This window comes from Phasianus colchicus, chromosome Z (assembly GCF_987193195.1).
Source record: "Phasianus colchicus chromosome Z, bPhaCol1.hap1.1, whole genome shotgun sequence".
Lineage (NCBI taxonomy): Eukaryota > Metazoa > Chordata > Aves > Galliformes > Phasianidae > Phasianus > Phasianus colchicus.
The window spans coordinates 83,224,987-83,247,633 of NC_143476.1; the positions used below are offsets into that span (position 1 = coordinate 83,224,987).

A 22,647-nucleotide genomic window follows, 5' to 3' on the forward strand; every position below is an offset into this window, starting at 1 on the left:
GAACTGAACACCCATTGATCCTGCACTTCCCCAAAATACATTTCACATTGTTACATAAAGAATGACTGCAGAAATGTTATGCGAAGAATCAGACCCACTCATTTGTACCGACACCTCTTTCCTAGGAAGTGAGCAGCAGCTGGCACTGATGCTGCAAGTAGTGCTTAAATTCAGAACACTTCTTATTTGCCCCACAAGCTGCCCCCTGGGCACCCAACACACTGCTCCTAAGAAAGTCTTCCCAGTTCACATTCACGCCCTCCTTTCCACAGATCCAGTCATTGGGTCCTCATGCACCCACCACAAGCACCTCCTTCCCGAATGTTTCTCTGCTGTGCCTTTCTCACCAAAGGCACTAACTGGATGGGAGCTGCACACATTTCCTGGTTTTGCTCAGTGCATCTTTCAAAACAGTCTTTCTGCAGAGTGGGGTGGATTCTGAAGAGGCCTATATGACTTAGCTGTGGAAATGCCACTATCCTCCCATCTGCTCACATACCTCCCACCTCGCTGTGAGCCAGCCCTGCTCAGAATGAGACTCGTTCCCCACCACCACCCATCAAGTCTCATACCTGCGCCAATACAATGCGTTCCCCATTTCCTCTCTAAGTCCCGCTGTGCTCCTCGCTTTGCCCTCACTGCACGGGGTGTTCTCACAGCATTTTGAAGCATCAGCTGACAGCAGTGACAGCAGCCAGGCTCGCGTCCCTCTCCACACACTTATTTGATGGACACAAACACAAGTTTTACACACAGGCAGACCAATGCCTCAGCGCACAATCCTTTGTCTTAGCAGCAGCAGCACTGACCAGTAGTGCCCTTCTGCATTGCCGTGTGCAGGCACAGGCATCAAGCCACCAATTGCATTTCAGACCGCTGGAAGGCTGGAGGAGTTCACCAGTATCCTCTGATCCCGACAGCAGTCTCCCTCTCTCTTTGCACTTTCCCCCGTTGCAGGGGCAAGGATCAAATCAGATTTTCAGAGGTGCTTTAGTTTTAAATGCTTCTAACAGTCTGACCACAGGTTTCTTACTGTATGTTTGCACCCCGCCGAGAGGAGAAGGCTCCTGCCCAACAGAGGGCATCAGCTTCCACTGCAGTAGAAATGATTTCTCCTAAACAGACCAATTACAGCAATTCAGCTCTGAGCTGAAGCTCCGTATCAAATGCATCCACATAACAATGAAGATTGTCCAACTGAGAAAATAAAAATGCAGACCAGGATTTGTGCAGCACTTTGTATCCTCAAAGCTCTGCATATGATTAAGACAAAAAAAAAAGACCTCGTTGGGGTCCATTCCACAGTAATAGTTACAAAGAAATTAAATACCAGCCAGACAACACTCTTGCTGATGTTAATTCTCTATAGCAACTGGAGCACCCATTACACAGCCTCTTAGGTTTTCACTGCCCTACTTTTTCCATTGGTTGTACTATGAATGAAGCCAATGCCATCACAGGTTCTGTTCACATCTCTTCTTCCCTCGGTCTTTGCCTCTCCCTGCAGCCATCCATGCCAGACCCTAGCATATCCAAGTCAAATACACACTGGGGCCAAGCAAAATCCTACAGCCATGGCTTGAAACTGACAGCCTGTGCAGATGTTCAAGCACTACTCCATAAAATGCCAATATCTCCATGAGTGCCTTAAAAGAACAGGAGCAGAAATTAAAAAAAAAAGAGAGAGAGAGAGAGAGAAAAGTGAGCAAGTTTCATTAGACAGAGAGACTGGATCTGTCATTAATGGAGGTGTTCCTGCAAGAATGTCATGGCTCTCACCACGGCTCACAAGGAGCTGGAGAATGTGGCAATGAATTGACGAAGCGCAGGTGCTCTCAAAAGTAAAGAAGACTTCAACTTTCAAACACTTTAAATCCCTTATCTAATACACAGGAGATTGATACAGGCTCTGTTTTTCAGGGATGTTTTGTTTGTGGAAATAATGAAGATAATTTCGAACCAGGACATGTCTCACATCTAATGGAAAGCCTATGAAAAAGTGTGCTTTACCTCAAGGCTTGGAGCACTGAGTTATTTGCCTTCTACTAGAGAAATCAACTTCCACTTAAAAATTTAAATACTTCTTACTGCGATTTTTTAATTCACCAACAGATTTTAATTTTAGGTTGAGCCAGCAGGGAGTTATTAAAACTGATAAAACCAGGCTCAGCTATATAGGCCAAACGCTTTGATGTCTGCAAGGTATACATTACACTTTCTTCTTTTTTAATCCTTATTATCTTTCTATTTGATTCTAACTTCCTGTAAAGTACTGAATTGCTGATAGAATTGTATAAGTCAGCAATTCCTCCACGAGCAGAAGTGGATTGACCAAAGGAAAAAGAGCACGCTTCAAGCATTGGTCCTGCTCCTCCCTTTCCTACACACCTGCACTCCTTTCTCCCTGCAGGAAGCCAAGAAAGAACAAGTGAAAAACAAGTAAATTAGTGGGTATTACACAAGGAGAGGAAGCAGAGAGAAAAAGGTCAACATAGATGGCCTGAATGGAACAGCAGGGGTAAATTCTGTCCAATTCACACTCAGCTTTAATTCATCTCACAAATGGCCACAGACATTTCTAACCCAAGAGCTCTCTAAACTGAATTATCTTCCTTCCAGCCAAACAAACAAATAGAACCATTTGTCCCACATGAAACTGCCTCCCGTATCTGAAGACAGAGTTCTCTGCGAGATAGCTGGGGCTGCACTGGACTTAGAAGCTCAAATACACAATTAATATCTATCAATTGATCCTGCAGTAAAACCATGCTGTTTATTATCTTCTTCAAAGCCACACAAAGATCAAAATCAATCCACAGTGTAAAGGCTGAAGTGTTAATGAAAAAGCAGCAACTTTCTGTTGTTTGACAGCTATCTCCAGTAAATACCCTGCTTGAGGAAAAGGGCATCACCACAACATAAGCCGTAACCTGGAGGAGATGGTTTGTTTATTCAAAGGCATTCATTTAAAGCTCTCCTGTCGATGCCACTTCCATTGTTACAGCCACCCAGTAGTCCCAGGACAAACACGTTCGCTAAACACATTGCAGATATTGCCTTTAGATGAAATTCTCCTCAGGTGAAGTGTCAGACAAAGCACAGATTCTTTACTTTCAGTTTAGGAAGGGGAGAGGCAAGATGCAAGACCAAACTGCGAGATTAGAAGGAAACAAAGGCACAGGTCCCTGCTACAGCACCCTGGAAACTGATATGGACTAGAGATTAGCCTCAACATACCCAAAGAAAAGGAAGAACATATTACCTTCCTCATGGGGTTGGGACTGCTTGCATTCCAAGGACAGGCAAGGAATGCCCATCTGCTGAGAACAGGTGATCACAAACAACGCACTGCCTTGTTGTCTTCATGCCAAATATGTTTATGCTCTGTATACTGACATTTATTTGAATATAAGGATATCTGCTGAACCCTGGGAATAAAGTACATTTCCAAGGCCAAGCACATTACAGTATTCAAGGAGTGAGATTTTTATAAGGTTAATGAAAACCTGGAGTTAAAATAGCACTCATGTTTTTGCAGGGTGATGAATACTCGTGCTTCACAGTTCAGGCCAACCTTTATCAGCCATGGCTTGAGAGGAGACCTCAGAGCTGCTGCAACAAGTCCTCTCACCTCCTTCCTCTGAGGCCGCTGCTGCCACAGCAGCCAAAACCCCTCCGGCAGCAAGCACACACCTAGTCTGACACGGGGAGTATTAGGGTGCAAAATCCTTAATGGGCTGTTGTTCATGAAGTTAGTGAATGTGAAAAGCTCGGAACAAAAATAATCCTTCATTTGGTTTGTTTATTGTTATTGTGTCACTCAAAAACGTAGACAAAGCCTTCACTCAGAGAAGAGCAGAAGCCAGCCTCCATGCGCACAGGCTGAACCCAGTGACTCCATTCTTGTCCCCAAGTTAGCATTTATATCCTTGGCTCTGGGAGACAAAGCTGAAAGCTATCAACTTGGAAACCAAGCACTCCACAGAAAACACTATTTTGTTCCTTGCCAGTAGGTTCCGGCCACCCAAGGGCCCACGCCAGCCTAATCTCCCAAACACCACACTCCTTGCAGAAGCTGCTGAGACAGTGCCACCTCATCATCACAGCCCACGTCAGCCCTCAGAGTCAGACTGTGAAACAAACAGGTGATAAGCTCAGGGTACCTCAGCAATGACAGATACCAAAACTTTTCCTAAATGTGCTCAAGAAAACAAGTGAATGTCTCCAGAGCTCTGGTTCCGGGCTCTGGCTACGCAATCCAAAAGCATGGGAGCTTTCCTGGAGCTGAACTGTCATTCACCTCCTTTTTTTTTAATCAGAAAAGTCCAAGCAGAGGACAGACTCCCAGTTAATCTTTCACACTGCCCTCTACAATCCTGTCTCAAAGTTTTTATCAGCTGAGTGCCTCCATTCCAGAAACAACTATTAAACTTGCTTTAAAATCAGTGAGCTTGACTATCTTCGATCAACAGACAGCGAGAAAGCATTTATAGCAGAGAAAACTCTCCCTCTGCTGCTTCCTCCTTCAAATTACATCTCTCTCCTTCCTAATGGCATTCATAACATAAGGGCTTGATATTTCATGAAATTGGAAAATTACAATCAATGTCTTAATTGCACACCCAATTAAATAATCAACATCACTAAAATGCACAGGCATCCGAGCAGAGATGAGCGGGAGGTGGAAAAGCCTGGAATTACACTCTCGAAGTTGTAATTGCTTTTTTGATCAAGGAACCTGGGAAGGAAAAGTGGCAGATGATTTGAAATGTAGACCTCAAGTAGACAGGACAGCCTTCAGGCATGAACCAGTCGAGGCAAGCATGAGAGATGTAAACTGGTAAATATTTCTACCTTAAATGCAAACAGAGAAATAACAGGCTTACCCTGAACAGTGGAAAGCTAGGCCAGACATCTGGAAAAGCTTTACATCATGAATTGTCTAGGGAAGATACAAAATCTCCCAGAAGATTTCAACAAGTGGTGATCAGAGATGTTTTGGAGGAAAATGCTCTCATTCCCTGAGTACACCACCCAGCTGTAACGTTTATTGCTCCTTGGTTATATCGTCCCACCACCTGTGTCAGGCAGAAAACCTCATGGTAACGCACATACCAGCTAACAGGCATCTGTGTGCCTGGTGTCAGAGCAGACCCTGGTGTCAGCTGGGCACTGCCACCCCTCGGGGACCGCTGCCCTGGTGACAAGAGACAAAGGTGTGTTATTCCCCACAGGTGGAGTACGTGGCCACCCGGCTGTCCGCTACACCACAGCTTGGTTCAGACACTAGAGCTTTTCATCCCACCTGTGTTCAGCAGAAAAGTTCTCTGACAAAACTACTTGTGCATTCTGCAGACCGTAGGTCCAGCAGAGAAGGACCTACAGCAGCTCAGCCCCTTTCTCTATGCTAAACGTTGCAGCCAACATCCAGAGCACCCAGCTCTGCTCCAGGATCCAGCCACCCTCTTTCTGCCCAGCCCAAATCAGCGCTATCAGGACATGACAGTCTGCTCACCTCACACTGCTTGCGCTCAGGACAAAGCAGGAGTGGACCCCTCAAACTGCTCAATGTTTATTTTCTTGCCCTGGATAAAGATTCTATGGATAAAAAGAGCTTAAAAAAAAGTGCTGAGTTGTTTTTTTTTTTTTCTTCCCACATTATTTCAGGACCCGATTTTCTTCTTATTGTTTTGTTCTATCCAATTTTTCCTACAAGGTAGCACTCTGTGAACATTCTGGCTGGAGGCAAAGCCCTTTCTCACCCTCTCAAGAGAACGTCCTGCTGCTCTCTGAGCAACCAACCATTTGTTTTCTTTGCTCCATGAATGACCATATGTGTTATGAATTAAATTGCAGCCATGCCCTACCAAATCATCACTGTTAATGCGGTGGATTTGTTTGTTTGTTTCACTCTTCACCATATTATTTGATTAATTTAGACAACTGATGTTTCATAGGACTCCCACAAAGTGAAAACGTCCCCATTGGAAGTGAAGAATGAGGGCAGAGACTGGTCAAGACCTTCACCATTTAGACACCATTTCAAAATAGCAAAAGCCAGATTTTTCAGAGTACTAAAGTTAGGAGCACATCACACCCTATGCAATCTGGCTTCCAGCACTCCAGCTGCCGTTACAATGGTTCACTTCCAGCACCTGAAGTCATACAACCAGAAATGAAGTCATGGATCACTGGGAGAGGCACCTTCCCCTGAAACCACCACTACATGGCTTGTACCAGTGTGGCAGGAGAGCAGCTTGTCACAACTCAGAGCAATAACCAGCTACCTCTGTTGACCCACATTGCTTTCTTTACCTGCATTTTCCTTTCTCTCCACAATTTTCAGAAAGCATGGAAAGAATCTTTGCACTACCTTCACCTTAATGACTGCTGCCTCAAATAGTATAACTTTCTCTGCAGGTATGAATAATTTTGTACATTTATATTCCCTGCAGAAGACAGTAGTTGATTAATGAACCAAAATACTCTATAAATACTTGTTATGAGCCACATATATGTCTCAGTCAGATTCTGAGGACACTGTTAGCGTGTGCACTGAACAAGAAAAAGGAACACTGTCACACTAGACGTGACAAAGCTGACTCCAGCAATCACACTGGTATTAATAAGCCCAGACACAGCTTCCACGTCTCCAGTAAAGGCATTTGACAGGCTCTGCAAAATGGGTCTGAATGCTGGTCTAGAAGTCCAGCCAGTCTGCTCCCATTATCAGGAAGAGACATGGGGAAGGGAGGAAATTCAATGCAAAAAAATTGAGAACATCTAGATTTAGAAAGCCTTTGAAAGGGGAAAATATGGCGCCACAAACCAAAATTTGCATACATAGCAGACTGAAGTTAAATGACTCAGAAACCAATTAAAGCCTTTATCAAGGCTGTGATGGGGAGACAATCACCCAAACACTGAGCTGGGGGACCACTCCTGTAACTGACTCTGCTCTGTGCTCTCAGATCACTGAAGCCACCTTCACCAAACCTGAACAGAAGAGAATTCAAAGACAGGAGAAGAAATATAATAATTGTATATTAACTAGCTATTACTTACTACTTCAGCTAAAAATAGAGTGGCTTAATTAGGATGAGTAACATGGATCCGTGTCACACAAATATGAAGATGCTGTACTTGAAATTAAGTCCCTTAAATTAGGCATAACAAAATTCAGAGTGAATACACCAGACATCTATAGATATTTGCGTAGACAAAACTGGATCCTTTAAGAATCCTTATGAGGTATCACAAAAACACACGCATGCATTTCAGGCCGTTGTACTAACAACACTGAATAAAAATAGAAAAATTTAAATAATTTGCAGTAAAATTTAGCATTCTCAGTTTCCGAATAGCAGTTTCTCAAAAATGTGAGTTATCTTAAAAGACAAGGTGAATATTGGCTCACTAACAAAAATAAAAAACAGATGGAAACGTGGTGAAAATAAAACTGATCTTTTACCTAAAGTGATGCATTTTTTGTCACACATGAGAATATACAAAATTCACTTACAGTAGTGGCCAAGGTGGGACTAAATAGACAAACCAGGCCAAGGCTAAATCTGAATTCCCTTCTAGATGGACAGCTCTATTATTTCCTCCTCGGTACACATCACAGATGTGTTGTGATATTCTCTGTTGCTTTTCAAGCTCTCCCAAAAAATAATTTTCTAGCATTACCATTTAAAAACTTTTAATAAGTATGGGTTCAATTGCAACTTACTTTATAAATAAGCAACTGAAATCCCAAGGGAAATTTAAAAAATCTTAAGGACGAAACTGTTTATACGCTACCCCATATTTTCTGAAACTGTTACTACTTAAGCATTTGTCAGAAAACAAAATTGTATCTCTGACAGGTTCATTACCAAGTATGAGTCATTAATAAGCACTGTTCTTGAAGAAACCCCTCATGCTGTCTAGCATCCGTAATACGTTCTGCACAAACACATGGAAAAGTCACCATCTACGAGGGGCTGCAACATGACTTTCACAATTGTATTTCTGTGACAGTCTCTACTTTGCAGATACCTCTCCCACGCACTGCTGGTCATGCTCCAAAGCCCACGGGGTCCCAGAAGGCAGCACAGCAAAGGCAGCGTGAACATGGGGAGGCTGTGCTACAAAAAAAAAAAGTTATGGAGGCTGCGGATCCATGGACATTTCTCACAGCCTACTTAGAAGCTTCTTGGATGATGAACATTTCTCATTCTTTGCTCCCACAGGCAATTGTCATACAGTAGTTTTCATAAACAGAACCATTTTTAGATTAATTAGGAACAGAAAGGGCAAAGAAACCCATTTGGAAGCTGTTCATTAACAATTAGAAGAATCACTTTCTGAGCCTGGGTTTGTTCATAACTAGCTTATACCATTCTGTTCCTGCACTAACATTAACCTTCAGCTTAAATAGCTGTTAACTCACCAATATTTACTCCCCTGCTCTATTAGCACATGGCAGCAACATCCGCTCCCTGCTCCCCGCCTGAGCTGTGCTTGCCTGCTCCCAGCTCACACGTCCTCAGCACCTCCCCACACTGCCCCAGTGCCTCTCTCCTTCAGCTTCTCTGAATCATTTGCTGCCTTTTTGCACGGCATCATCTCAGGAATATTATGGAAATACATCCAGGTGAGACTCCTATGCTTTTAAAGGGCTTAACTGCGATCCTCACATGTCACTAGGATGCTCCCACATGCCAAAGAAGAGCGGGGCTGCCCACCTGTATTACATCCTACAACCCAAAGGCACAAGGCACCCCATACAGCAGGAGATGCAACACCTACGGCTCCCCAGTAAATTAACAGTCAGGCTTCTTGCAGCCTTTCCAGCACTTAGTATATGCATGGTTGAGCTACAGATGAAAATCAAACTACATTTGGGATTTCTTACCAGCTTCGTGCCTAAATTACCTTTAATTTTGTGTCATAAAAACGATGACGATGTCAACGCACTCAGTAAATTCTCCCAGCAGAATGAGTAGCCAGCATCTTGATGTTCTCAAACTCCTTTCAGCACAAGACACACACCGCAAACTCAGCTTGAGGACTGTCTGGGGAGAGTACAGCTATTTTCTTTTATTATCAAAATCCAATGAGAGGAAGAATCAGTCTTAGCTTTACCATGTACAGGTTTCAAACGAAATCAAAGGGGAACCACCATAAAATGCTCTCTGAAAGTGCCCATGATTAAGCATCACAGACTTGAAAATGAATTTACAATTTGAACCAGATTGGGCTCATCTGATCCGTTCTCCACAATGTCACAAAAGTGTTCGGACTCTGAATATAAGCAGAGAGTAGACAACTTGTTGGTAGCCAGGATACAAGTTAAAAATCCTGTTTGGATGCTAAGATGTCTAGATTCACAGAAAATTCTCGTCTCATCTGGAGAAGAGCTGTCTTTCAACAGATAGCATTTATTTGCTGTATCACAAGACCTTTGTGTGGTTTCAATTCAACAAATCATTGGCATTAAAGTGTGCGGGGGGGGAAGTTACTCTATTTCTCTCTTTACATACTAAACATCAGCCAGAACTAGAGTCCTGCTGTCTTCAGGCACAGCATTCAGCATATATATAGTATTTTGACCTATAGATGACGTTTTTACAATAGGGAGAAGAATAAAAGAAGACAAAAGTAATCATCTTATTAAATCTAGGTGCTCAGTGCCAGAGAATTTCTATTACAACAATCCTTACACATTCCAAAAACGAGCTCAGAAGCATGCACAGCAACCCTGCCCTACATCTATACAAGTTGTATGACCATGAAGGTTGGAAAACAAGACAAAAGTGAAAGGAAAACTACAGGAAAAGAGAAAATCATTATGTACTAAACTCATTTTCTGATCTATTGCCTTTTTCTATGAAGTTATGATACTATTCAAAGCATTTGCTAACATTGCAGTAATAGTTAATGCTTCTTTAAGATGTTCTCAGCCAGTCCTGTTGAACTCATCTTTAGCCCAAGACTTATGCTTTGTAAGCCAAAGCCCACTGCTATTTCTCCAGTGCAGCATTTCTTGTACAGATTGTTTCAGAAATACACAACACTGGGAAATATCCCCTCCTCCCACACAGAGCCTTAAAAATAAGAGTGTGAAGTCTGGCTCTCCCCACAGCCAATGCTATTTTTAATAGTTGCATATGTGGCAGGTAGGAGTCCCCCACCCACCTCTCCCTTTGCACCCCTATTCTGAGCAGGAGGAACTGACCTCCTCCGATGCTAGAGGAGTATCTCCACTTTCACTGCTTAGCAGCACATGCAAGTACAGGTCAAGGTGGCAAGGATGCTGCAAACTCCTGTGCCACATTCTGCATTAGACACAAACTTCTGTCAACAGAGCACACTGCTACAATTCCTTCTGTCATTAAATGCCCAAAACAAGGTGTAAAGAGGGGAGTTTTACATGTAGTGGCAATGGCTGTCTCAGTTCTTAGTGTTTTAGTACTCAGTCTTCAGGCACTGCTATGCTGTTAAGAAGACTTTGCTCACTCTCCAAACAGACTGGGGTTCCATTTTTCCTAAAAGCTTCAGACAACTGCTGCACCAAGTCCTGGGAAAAGAAAAGCACTTGCTCAGTGAACAATTTGGAGAGGTACTGATACAGCTCTAAATGCAAACTGGACAGCAGCAGACAGGGGAAAAACACTGTAGCTCATCCTGTTTCTGGGATGTTTGGAGCTCAACGGAGAGTCTCTTTTGTCTTCTACAGGAGTCACTTGTTTCAGACTAATACAGAAATTGCTGAGTTCAAATTGAGCAAAATGATGCTAGACACAAAAAGGCAGTGTTTCTGTGCACACTGTCTAATTGAGGACTTAGGTACAGCATGAAACGTAAGGTCAGTCATCCACATTGCCAACTCATCACTGCCACTCATCTTGCTCTCTGCTCAGCAGCAGTACGATCCCAGTGGAGAGGAAGGAAGGTGAGTCAAACAACTTTTCCTTCAGGAAACACCACCTTGTCAGAATCAAACCCTGTATCACAGGATTCTGATGAATGCCTAAGGGCGTATTTCTGAGGTACAGGATGTCTAAACAGAGAAGGGAGAGCAAGGGAAGAAGCACTACCTAGACAAGAGTTACAGCTTAGCACTCAGTACATTGCCCTAAAATCTGGAAAGCCTAGGTTAAAACCTCTGCATTACCAGTATCCAGTATTTGCGTGTGTGACCCTGTATGTCACAGGACAGGAGCATATTGTTCAGGAAGATCTGATTACTTAAGCTAAATGTGCAGTGCACAAAGCAAGTTGTACCTCAGTGTGGAGCATCCAGTGCTTCTAAATGTATCCTAGATGTTGCTCAAACATCTTTCTTTTCTTGCTAAGGAAGTCAATGGAATAATCACTCAAATAAAAGTAAAATGCACTTGGATTCCCACTTAAAGAAAGTTATTTTGACTTGTAGATGTGTGAAGTTTACAATAAAAAGCTAAAAAAGCAAAGCTGTAGTCCTGAACAATACCACAAATTAGGAAAAGAAAGAATAAGTCAGATTTTTTTGGCTTCTCATGGAGGATATCCCTGGGTCTTGCAGGTCTGCAGGAGGCTTTCAATTAAAAAGTAAAATAGCATGTCAGAAACATTGATTATGCCCTCCTATCCACTCTGAAAACACCAGGTATGGCTTTAAGAAAACTTCCCATTTGTAACTCTCTTTTCCCCTCTGGCCAGCAAGTGGGAACTCTGCTTTCACTGAAGGGGACAGATGTTGCTGTGTCCCAGAGATACAGGCTTTCAACACCAAAACTGTATTTTAGTAAAACTGAATACAAGTGGAGCATTACTGCATTGATATGCTAGCAGAAGCTCACAGAAAATCTGGTTAACAACTAAACAGACTTCTAGCTGTTGTGGTCATTATGAAGACCATTTCTGACCAGCATGGTACTGCACAAGAAATGCATTTATCTTAATCTTAGTGTAATTATTCTAAAAAGGGCAAGCCTTCTGATTTTTCCTACTAGTAATAAGGTTATCAAAAATCTACTCAAAATCACAACAGCAGCATTAATAAAGACACAACACTATTTTTATTTGCATGCACACAAACAACTGTTTGCTATAACACTGAAAGCAAAGCAGGTTGAAAAATGATACTAGGTTGCAGAGAGTCTTAGAAATGCTAAATAAACATACATTCTACTTCAAAAAGATGTGCAGATATCTTATTTAAGATACTAGGAGATGAAGGAATGTTTTTCTTCTTCAAGCAGAGCATGTCAGCCAAACCTTTCTTGAGAGAGAAGCAGTCAAGAGACAGCAGACACAGGTAGTTCAAGCAGCACGGAATCACCTTGCAGTAAAAGCTGCCTTGGATAAGCCAACCAAGGTCTTTGGGAGATCCCACAAGATCTGCCAATGTGCAAAGTGAGATGCAATAGCTGGAAGGAAGATCAGAACATGGAGAGATGCTAGGAGGTTTGCCACTATTTTTGTATTTAAATGCTTTCTGAATAATTACTGCTGTGTAGTCTCTAAGGAGTATGAAAGCCATTTTATAGATAAGATATGTGGAAAGCATGTGATAGCCACTGCAAGCACAGCGTCTTCACATCAGTGTGCACTGCAGCCAGCAGCCTTGCACTCACACCTTAAAACACAAAACTGTGCAGTAACTGTCTGCAGTGGAGTCTCCTCTCCACTGCAACTTACAATCTGCAGTGCTGATACTGTTGAAAGCTAAAGATAAGCTTCATAAATACCACAGGTAAAAAAGAAGGCAGACCTCTAACTGGAGGTGTAACTTCTTTGTATGAAGAGAAGTTTCTGGTAACTCTCTGGAAGAGTAGACAGTGCTTCAGTTTGCTTCTTTGTCACTGTGTGGGAGGCTTTGAAAATGCAGAGCTTACTCATCTTCACGGGACTGATAAAAAGACACCTTGGCAACAAAGCTTAAGGGGAATAAAATGTTATAAGTAAACTATTGCACAGACTGCATTGCTCCAAAGAGGTGCAGAAGGGTGGTTACCAATCTCTTGGTGACTTTCTCAAGGCAGGTGTTTCTTCCATTGGCAATCTGGGCTGCCATACCATGCAGTTTTGCTGCTAAGAGGGCTTGGATTCACATGTGGGGGGATCAACAGCAAAATAATTGGTGTAATATGGCATCTGTAGGAAGAAAAGCCAACGTAGAAATACTGCTCTGCTGATTTCAGTTTTGAAAGAAAAACAAGTAAATTGATGTATTTAATCTCCTGATATAAAGGGGGAAAATAATACACAAGTTTTTTTTCCTCTATAAACAAACTCTGTGTAAAGTGGATAAAATTCCTGCTTACATATTCCCTTGTAATAATTCTAAGTGCTAAAGATATTGGTAAGAGGTGCAATTTGATGGTTTGACTTTTTCCTCTTCTCCAGCCACCAATTCTTCTACAGAACAGTCAAATGAGTTTAACAGTCAAACAGCCACATCCCTAGCTAAAGGCAGTTTCAGTTAAGAAGGGCTGCAAGTTGAAAGTGCAGTAGCCATGTGTTTGTTGCTCTTCTGGAAAAAAAGCTCCCACAGACTGCAGCAGAAAAGCTATCAACTAATCTGTCTTTGTAGACAAAGTTCTAAGTGTGAAGGTGAGAATTACTGAGTCATTCCTCCCAGGGCTGAAAATCCTAGTTTGATTTTGGCATAATTAAGTTTCCTCTTCAGAAACACAAAAAGAGAACTAGAAAAACAGCAGAAAATAAGAAAACTATGCATGCTACCACAAAGCTTTTTTAATAAGCATAGTTACAAATTTCTGGGCTATTCTGTAACTGTCAACTCCTAATTAAAATACTACATTTCTCTGACTCATGGTGCTGTAGGATGTATGTACATTATTCACATGAATATTAATCTTTTCCCAGGTAGGTGGCTGAGTTGCTCAGGAGATTTATAATCATATCCTATGTGGAAACTGATGGCATGTGTGGTTTTTTTTTTTTTCAAATTTCATCAAGACCAGTAACAATTAAGAGCCATGAGAACCATTTCAGTAACTTATGTTTGAGAAATCCAATACTTGTGAGTTGGAGTTCCATGAGTATTAATATGAAATAGCATCAAGCATTGAGGGAGAGGAACAAAGAAAAGAGCTGGAGGCATCACTTTGAACATGAAGGGCTGAAGCAGCAGCTGGAAGAAAATAGGGAGATAGTCCTCTTGAAAGCATCCACGTAATGACAGAAGATGGAGAAATGTTAATATGGTGATCAGATAAATGAGGCAAGACCTTTTCTAATTACCAAGAGAATCAACTGACACATTAGGCTATTATCACAGGGACCTTTAAAATCCTGATATCTATCTGCATTTGTACCACTGACTTTCAAACAAGATGCAGAAATAAGCTGACGATGCATAAGGTGTAGAAGGCAACTAGCAAAGCAGCAATTCTAGGTTTAAGAGAAATGACAGACACAGAAATGAGCTGAGGATGCAAACAAATCTGAGAAAACTGACAGTTTTCCTGATACCTTGGAAGGTAAGGAGTGAGGCAAGCAAGATAAATACTGTGTAATTTAAAACTGCAAACTAAACTCAGAAAATCTGTAACTAGAACATGCATGAAGAGAAAGGAGCCAGGAAGCTGTTAACAAAACAGTGTTAACAGACATGAATCATGAGCTACCTCAAGTGAAGGGAAAAGAAGGGAGGTGCACTGAGAAACCAGTTGAAACACACCACAAGTTTTTCAGGGGTTTCAACCCTGATACTACAGGTATCATCCTAAGAAGTCTGCACGGATGAACAGGAATGCAGACGAAAAAAATCAAAAGGACAAAGTACAAAATTACATAGCAGTGAACACACAATAGGAACCAAACCACCATGGCTACTACTTAAAGAAAGGGAAAACCATCATCAGGTGGCATCTGGAACATTTGACACCTTAATTGTTTCAGGCACAAGTGCAGTCAGAGAGTCAATAACATTAAAATGCTGTTGGGTTGTTGTTTGTTTGTTTGTTTTTTAATAGGAAAGAAAAAGAAGCTTAGCAAGTTAGGAAAGAGAGTGCAATAAAGGAAAACAAATTTGAAAGCATAACAGGTTGTTATATCTGAGTCAGATGGCCCTGATAAGTCTTCAGGTACTGTGCTGCAGGACAGTCAAATCACTAAGGGCCAAGAACGTGAAAAACAGGCAATGCACTTAAAAACTGGAAAAGGGCACAGCAAGCACTTATGCTTAAAAAATAGGAAGATATTACGTAGATAATTAAAGAATGGAACAAATCTTTTTTAGCATAAAAAGGAGAGATATAACAGGGAGGATGGCTTCACCTCGAGTAGAGTTGTGTCAAATGCATTTAACTTCCATCTATGACAACGTAAACTAGTTTTAGGGGTAATAGAAAAGAAGAGGAAGCTTTATATTCTGAGGCCTGAGTGAAACTGCTAAACAGATTCAAACACATTGGAAAATTACATTTGGGGCAGCCAAACTCAGTGCATGAAACAAGGTCCTCCTCTGCTCTGATAGCACACAGCCTGCAAGCTTGAGTACTACACAGCTTTTTCACATATGACTTGAAGGATTTGTAGGCATAACAGATTACAAAAGGATAGACAGCACTGAGCTTAAGGAGTGGAAAAAAAAATCTGATAGAACAAGTGCAAAGCAAATCACGGAATCACAGAATGCCAGGGATTGGAAGGGACCTCAAAAGACCATCCAGTCCAATCCCCCTGCTGGAGCAGGAACACCTGCACCAGGTCACGCAGGAATGCATCCAGGTGGGTTCTGAATGTCTCCAGAGAAGGAGACCCCACAACCTCCGTGGGCAGCCTGTTCCAGTGCTCTGTCACCCTTACTGCGAAGAAGTTTTTTCTCGTATTTATGTGATTTACAGAGAGTCCAACACAGATACAGGCTAAGGAACAACTGACAAAACCCTTCTGCAAAAGGGATCTCAGCTCTAGAAAGGATAAAAGTCTAAGTATGCATCAGCAGTGTCAGTCTGTGACAAAAAGACACCACCAGAGCAGGACACCTGATGTACTGGGATATCGGGATCACAGCCTGGACCACAAAGTCTTCCTTGCTCCATAATACATACAGGCTGGCTCTTGGCTGGGTTTCTACATTCACCTTCCAACACCGCTCTTCAGAAGGAAAAATGGAAGAAAAAAAATACAAGGGCTGATTAAAGAGGGCCTAAACAAATGACAAGAAAAGGCTGAAAGAGTCCTTTACCAAATATGAGGTGAGCAAGTGGGGGTTGCTCACATTGGAGCAGTCTTTCACTGTTTCAGAGAGGACTGAATCTGTTCTACTCCTTTACTGCTTGTCCTACTCATAAAAAGTGGATTTATATGGCTAAAGCACAATCTCTAGCAGAGGTTAAGTAAAACCTTTGCATGGTAAAGACAGCTAAAGCCTGGAGCAAGCTGCTGGAATGCTTCAGTACTTCTGGCTTTTGTTTCAATGAAAGCTTAGATCAATAGTTTTTTGGAGCAGTCAACACAAAGCAAATGGAGACATTTTTCTGTCATAACTAAAACAGCGTTTCTGCTAATAGTAATTACTATAGTGTTACTTTATATATGTGTGTGTGTGTAAATATATATATATATAATTTATTTAATTAGTGATTACTAACAGTGTTACTTTAATCTCAGCAGAAATAAAAACTTTTGACTGATGCTGAAGTACCCCATGGATCCTGTACTCTCTCAGACAAAAAGATGTTTATCCCTAAACATCTGCATATGACTGAACCTCTTGTCCTTTCTTGTGCACAAGAAAGTGCACACTTTCTTGCACTGGCACAGAACTAAGCACTTTTGCCTGCATTATCTACAAAACAACAAAAGTTCTGATTTTTAAAGAATGCCAATGGTAGTCTTAAATTTCAATGTCACACCGACCATTCTGATCTAAATTCACTCAGCTCAGAAGTGAACTAAGCACAGTAATTGTTAGTCAGGAACGAATTTACAGTCCAGATAAGCCAAGGGAAAAGCCATATCTGCTACAGGACTTCCAATACTTTCCCAAACAAAAACCTTGCCTTCCCCAGAATTTGCTAAAGATCCAGTACAGAAGTTGTTCTGCCACTGATAGATACATACTGTAACATTATTTCTTACAAAACCAGATCAGGACAAAAAGCAATATAGAAAAGTAATATTTCTAAATGTATTTCATTAACTCTGCACTTTGGGTAGTAGGCAATAGTTCATCATCTACAGAACATGAACACACCATATGTTCTCTTTCTGTAGGCATACAGATAGATAAAAGCAAAAGATTTTTATTACTTTTAAAAAACCACAAAACTTCTGAGGGATTAATCGCTATTTTCTAAAACAAGAGTGTTTATACTGTTGAAGAAAATGTCACAACCTTTTCCTTTTGACTTCCCAAATCAAGATTATTTATTTTTAAATGCTGCTTTCATGAGATGGAAATACTAAGAGTTATTATACACCCACTTTCAGTTAGTATATATAAAAATATTTGATGTAAAACTTCCCAAGGAACATTTTCACACGACAAATAATGCAGATAACTCCCACTAAGCTAACAAGCTATCCTGAAGTTGCCTTGAGATACAGCCTTCTTTCTCAGCTGTTCATCATGAACCCTGCAGCCCAACCCACCTGGCAATGCAGCTGCCCCACACCAGCCCCAGGTGCACACCCATCACCCATCACCCACCAAAAGCAGTGCACTATTAACCTTCTCTGCACTGAAATCAGGGTATGGCATGCAGTGCAGTGCTAACTCAAATTCTGGCAAAAGGTTTATTGACTTTGATATGTTGGCTAAATGCAGTCCTGCAGTCCTGTGAATGACAAAACACACGCAGTATTGCCTTCCATTGTGCAAAAAAAAAAAAAAACCACACTTTTTTTAAAAATTTTATTTGCGACTGCATTTTCAGTAAACCAAAAAACAGAACTGTGAGTCTTCAAATAGAATGTATAGAGGTGCCATCAAAAATCTGACCATGTGTCTTTATCAGACTTTCTTAAGCCCCCTTTTCCTGGAGAGAAATATCCCTCAGCTCACAGACACACAACTAATTCATGTCAGCACTTTTGGCAGTACATACATTTGTGAACAACAATTTTCAAGGATGAAGCACAGAAAGAGTTAAATTTCATCAACAATCTCTGATGAGAACCTTGAGAACTCACTAAGAGTTGTGGTCACTGCCATCAGACCAGCCTGATGTGTTAGTTTCACAAAAAACAGGTCACATATCCCACTTGTTTTATGTTTTTGTTGCTCTTTTTTATGTTTTAATTAAAAAAAAAAAAAAAAGTAGGTTTTGTTACTTATATACATTAACTATATTATATATTTTATGAGGGTTGTTCCAAAAGTAATGCCTCCTATCTTATTATGACACCGGTCCCCAATGTCTGAGGCAGATGGTATGGCAGTAGAGGTTGACCCTTCCCACCACTGTTCCATTCCATTTTGATGCTGTGTTACAGATGTGGCAGCAGAAGGATGGAATGAAAAAATGGCCTCTGACATGGGAGTGGGTATGAAATCAAGGGTGTCACTGAATTCCATCATGTGGAAAAAATGGCATCATTGACACCTGCTGAACATTTATGGAGATCAATCAGTGGAGGTGAGCACAATGAGGCTGTGTGGGTGGGGTTTCAGCATTGGTGACAGCAACTCTGGGTTGCTTCTGCTGGTGCAGATTGTTGCAAGTGCAGCATGCAGGCTCTTATTCATCACTGGTGAAAAAGCATAGTTAATGGCAGTGACTGAGTTGAAAAAGAGTGTTTTGTAGCAGAGAATTTGCTCTGTTAAATAGTGTTACTATGCTCTTTGTATCAGTTGCAGTTTCCATGGAAATAATTATGAAGCATTACTTTCAGAGCAACCTGTGTAGATGTGGCCCTGGACAATTCCTCTTCACTCAGTGCAGCCCAGGCAAGGCAGAAGGCTGACCACCCACGATTTAGCCCCAAAACTTTTTATTATTTTGCAAATTTGCAAATTCTATGCTATCTTCTCTGCTTCTGCATCTTTTCTGATAATTCACCTCTAGTTCCAAACAAAGATGTCAAACTGATCGTAGAATTAAATAGCACTAACACTATCAAATCACGCTGCATTCCTGTACAGTATTTGAGATTGTGTTTTGCCTGCATAACATCAGAATCATAACAAGACAAAAGAAATGAAACCTTTAGCCACAGATGGAAAACACTGGAAGGACAAAGAAGGCATGAGGTAATTATCCATCCTACCTCCTGAAGTTGCATTCGAACTTTGTTAATGGCTCGAATCCAATGGGCTCTCGCTGGAGAAAACGGTGGTGGTTCGTTGTCAACACTGTACCTAAACAAGAAACAAAATCATTATATGGCAAATACTCATCTGCAACATTAAAGATTCAGCACGGTACAGTGCAACTGCAGCTGAAGTAACCAACAGGCTCCCGGCAGACAAAGCTATGCACGTGCTATGAGAAGTGAGAGGCTAATGCAGAGATTTCCTTACGTACAAGAGGTTTCTGTGCATCTGCGTTGGAAGCTGATGAGTTGAAAGATAAAAGCTAAGATACAACCCTGGACTTTTGGTGGAAAATCCATGCAGATAAAAACTTAGTTTAAAATGTTTTCATTATTAAACATAGCCCCAGGAGAAAGATGTTATTAGTCAGAACATCAGGAAACCAGTCCAAGACACCTGATCAAACCTATTCAGCGCACAGATATCATAACTGCATGCAGAGAAGCAGATGAAAGATCTGCCACTCTCATGCCTGTTGCAACATGCCTTCTAACAACTGTCTCTTTCCATTCACTCCCCACTGCTACAAATTTACAAACCGTTTTCCATGGAAAGGCAGGCAACAAGGCTCTGTTTTGTTCCTTAAACTCTACACCTTTCTCACTGCGCTCTTCCCTACAGTTTTTGAAGAAAGCATATGCATCTGGCAGCAATGTGCCCCACAGCATACTTTATACTCCCCACACTCATGCAATGGGCCCTTGATTGTATCCCTTCCTTTGTATGCTGCTGTATCACTCTGAGATGGATCAGGCATGGACGGCAGTATAAAAACCATCACTGATAGCAACAAGCACCCATGCTACACATTTAGCCCAGGTGCAACTCCAGAGATTGCAGTTCAGAGCTAAATTCACAGTAGATTCCATAGAGACAGCAAAGTGTTGCCACAGTGGAGAGAAAGGAAGCTAGTGATGCAGTAATATCTAAACTAGATGCCTAAATTAGCTTGTAACCCTCCTTGTAAGCAAATATAGGCCAGCCATTCTGGGACAAATCTCCTGCTGCTCTGTAATAAGAAGAAGAAAGTGAGTCAGAGTTTAAGAACAGCTCAACACTTTTTATAGCCTTATTTTCCTTTTTAAAACTTTAGCGTTAGAGTTGCCTACACAAGAACTACTGTGGTTAATTCTCTCACATAAGCACAGTAACACCAGTCTAATTGTATTCTCCATACAGTATTCTCCAAAGGACACAGGTAGGCAGACATCGTTCCATGGATCTCAATGATCCATCCACTTTAACAAGACAAAAATAATCCTTCACATTTTTGAAAATACAACCATATGCACACTAGGGGCTGCAATGACTTAATTATCACAAGAAAAAACAATCCGTTTGAAAGCTAAGTGGTGGAATCTGAAATTCATGTAAAATCAGATAGCCTACAGTTTTTCCAAACTTAACTGAAATATTTCTGTGGGCTCTCTTCAATACTGTCAAGAGCTTGTAAAATCGAAGTATAAGGACAAGAAAAGCTGGCATAATGAGTCAGAGCAGCACATCGATTCACACAGTAAGTCTGCAAACTACACAAGCAGTAACTAGCTGTGGTTGCTTACTACACAAGAAAGGAAGGAGTGCAGGTTGACCCATCACTACATGTATTTCTTGGTTTTGAACACGTATGAGCAATAGAAGTAGCTATCCTTGGGCTAGACTACCTTTATCAAATGAAACAGAAAATACAGCGAATGGGTTTCATTAGCAGGAACATAGAAAATACAGTTTAATTTTAGTCTCATAAATAACTAGTCTTACATGTAATGATGTTTCACAGATCAGGAATGTCAAGTTTGTTATAAGATTGCAAGAACAATGTACATAATTTGCTCCTTGAAACAACAAAGAGAGGAAACTTCGTTGCATTAGTTGAAAAGATCTCAATAACAGAGCACTTCACCTACCTCACTTGGGCTGCCGCATCAACATCCTTGGACTTGTCAAGTTCCAGGGGTAGCTTAGCTTTAGAATGATCTGTATGCTTCTCCTCTGTCTCAGAGATCTCCTCCTCTCCTTTGCTGCGAGGCTCCTCTTGCTCCCTGAGCCATGTCTGACTATCCTTATGGTAGCTGACCAAGCTGTGGTAGGAGTGATTTGACTCTCGTTCCTGATGATCATCATCTTGCTCAGAGCCATGGGCACTTTCATGGGAATGATCCAGCTCACTCAGGTGAGAGCTTCCCTGGCTGACATTACAGGAGGAGCCATATCTACTACTGCCAGCAGGACTATGAGAGAATAAGAAAGTCCATCAGATAAAGCAGGACATGTTATGAAGTTACATCTAACAATTATGTTCCCTGAACTAAATCTAGACTTCTGAGCTTCAAAACTTTGGTAGGCAACAGAATTACTTTATACACAGCCCACCAGTATACAGACCCTATATGTTATGGAGTTACAGTACATTTTCTAGAACCAGTTATTTACTTTTTCACCCTCTGTCAGCTAGAAACAGATAGTGAAGGTATTCTAATAACCATGGAGGATATAGAATGGAAACATGGAAATTCGGAGAGGAAGTGCCTGTCTGCTACAGTTTCATTTCAGCTTTAAAATGGCCATTTAAGTTGTTAATAAGAAAACGAAGTTAACTTCGTTTATCTTTAATAATATTATGCACTTACAGTAAATTGTACATTAAACCAAGATTGAGGTTAAGACCATCAACTTGAAGTCTTCTTTAAGTTGCTCCAAAAGTGGAGCAATTATTCACAAGGGGAAGATGCATACCTCATTCCAGTAAATTTTTCTCAAGAATTTCATTTATGAAAAAGCACCACCATAGGAGTGCCATCTTCGTGACTCAAGACACCACTTCCAGGACTGAATCCCCAGAATCCTCACACAAATTACAGTGGATGCAAATTTCCAAATTTCTCATGCAGCCAGGAAAACTATGGCTGAGCCACAGTAAATACTTCAGCGTAAGAATTAAGCAGCAGTATTGTTTCTCTCACTTGCAGAGTTAGGAGAACGGGAAGCCAGACAGGAAGTGCTGTGAGTGCAGTGGAGCAACTGTCAGATCAGATGCACAATCACTTTTACTTACACTACCCACACATGCACATTTTTGAAGTCTCTGCTTTGATTTCTGATGACAATTGTAACTTAAAACATGGACAAGTCTGAATACAGACTCATGAAATACTGGTGTTTTCCTTAAGTAGTTTCCCTAACTGCATGAAATAACCTTTGCAGAGATTTTAGGAAGAACAAGTATTGTAATACCTTCACTGACATCTCTGAAAATGCTTTAAAAGCTTCAGTAATGTGAAATGAATCTACTTGGTTCTGTAACTCATTAGCAGTTAGTTAGATTTCTCTCTTAAAATCTTTACTTTGAAGTTTCAATCCTTTGAATATATTATCTATATATCTAT

The 22,647-nt window shown here is 41.2% G+C and overlaps 1 protein-coding gene across 2 annotated transcripts in view; it reads right to left on the reverse strand.

Moving 5' to 3' along the window:
- Positions 1-22,647, reverse strand: part of UNC13B (unc-13 homolog B) — a 191,954-nt gene that overhangs the window by 110,853 nt on the left and 58,454 nt on the right. For both annotated transcript variants that reach the window (XM_090132344.1, XM_090132343.1), the window contains exons 9-10: positions 21,169-21,492; positions 19,216-19,306 (exon numbers count right to left, since the gene is read on the reverse strand). In XM_090132344.1, the coding sequence (XP_089988470.1) occupies positions 19,216-19,306; positions 21,169-21,492 (415 nt within the window). The remainder of the gene's footprint in view (positions 1-19,215; positions 19,307-21,168; positions 21,493-22,647) is intronic.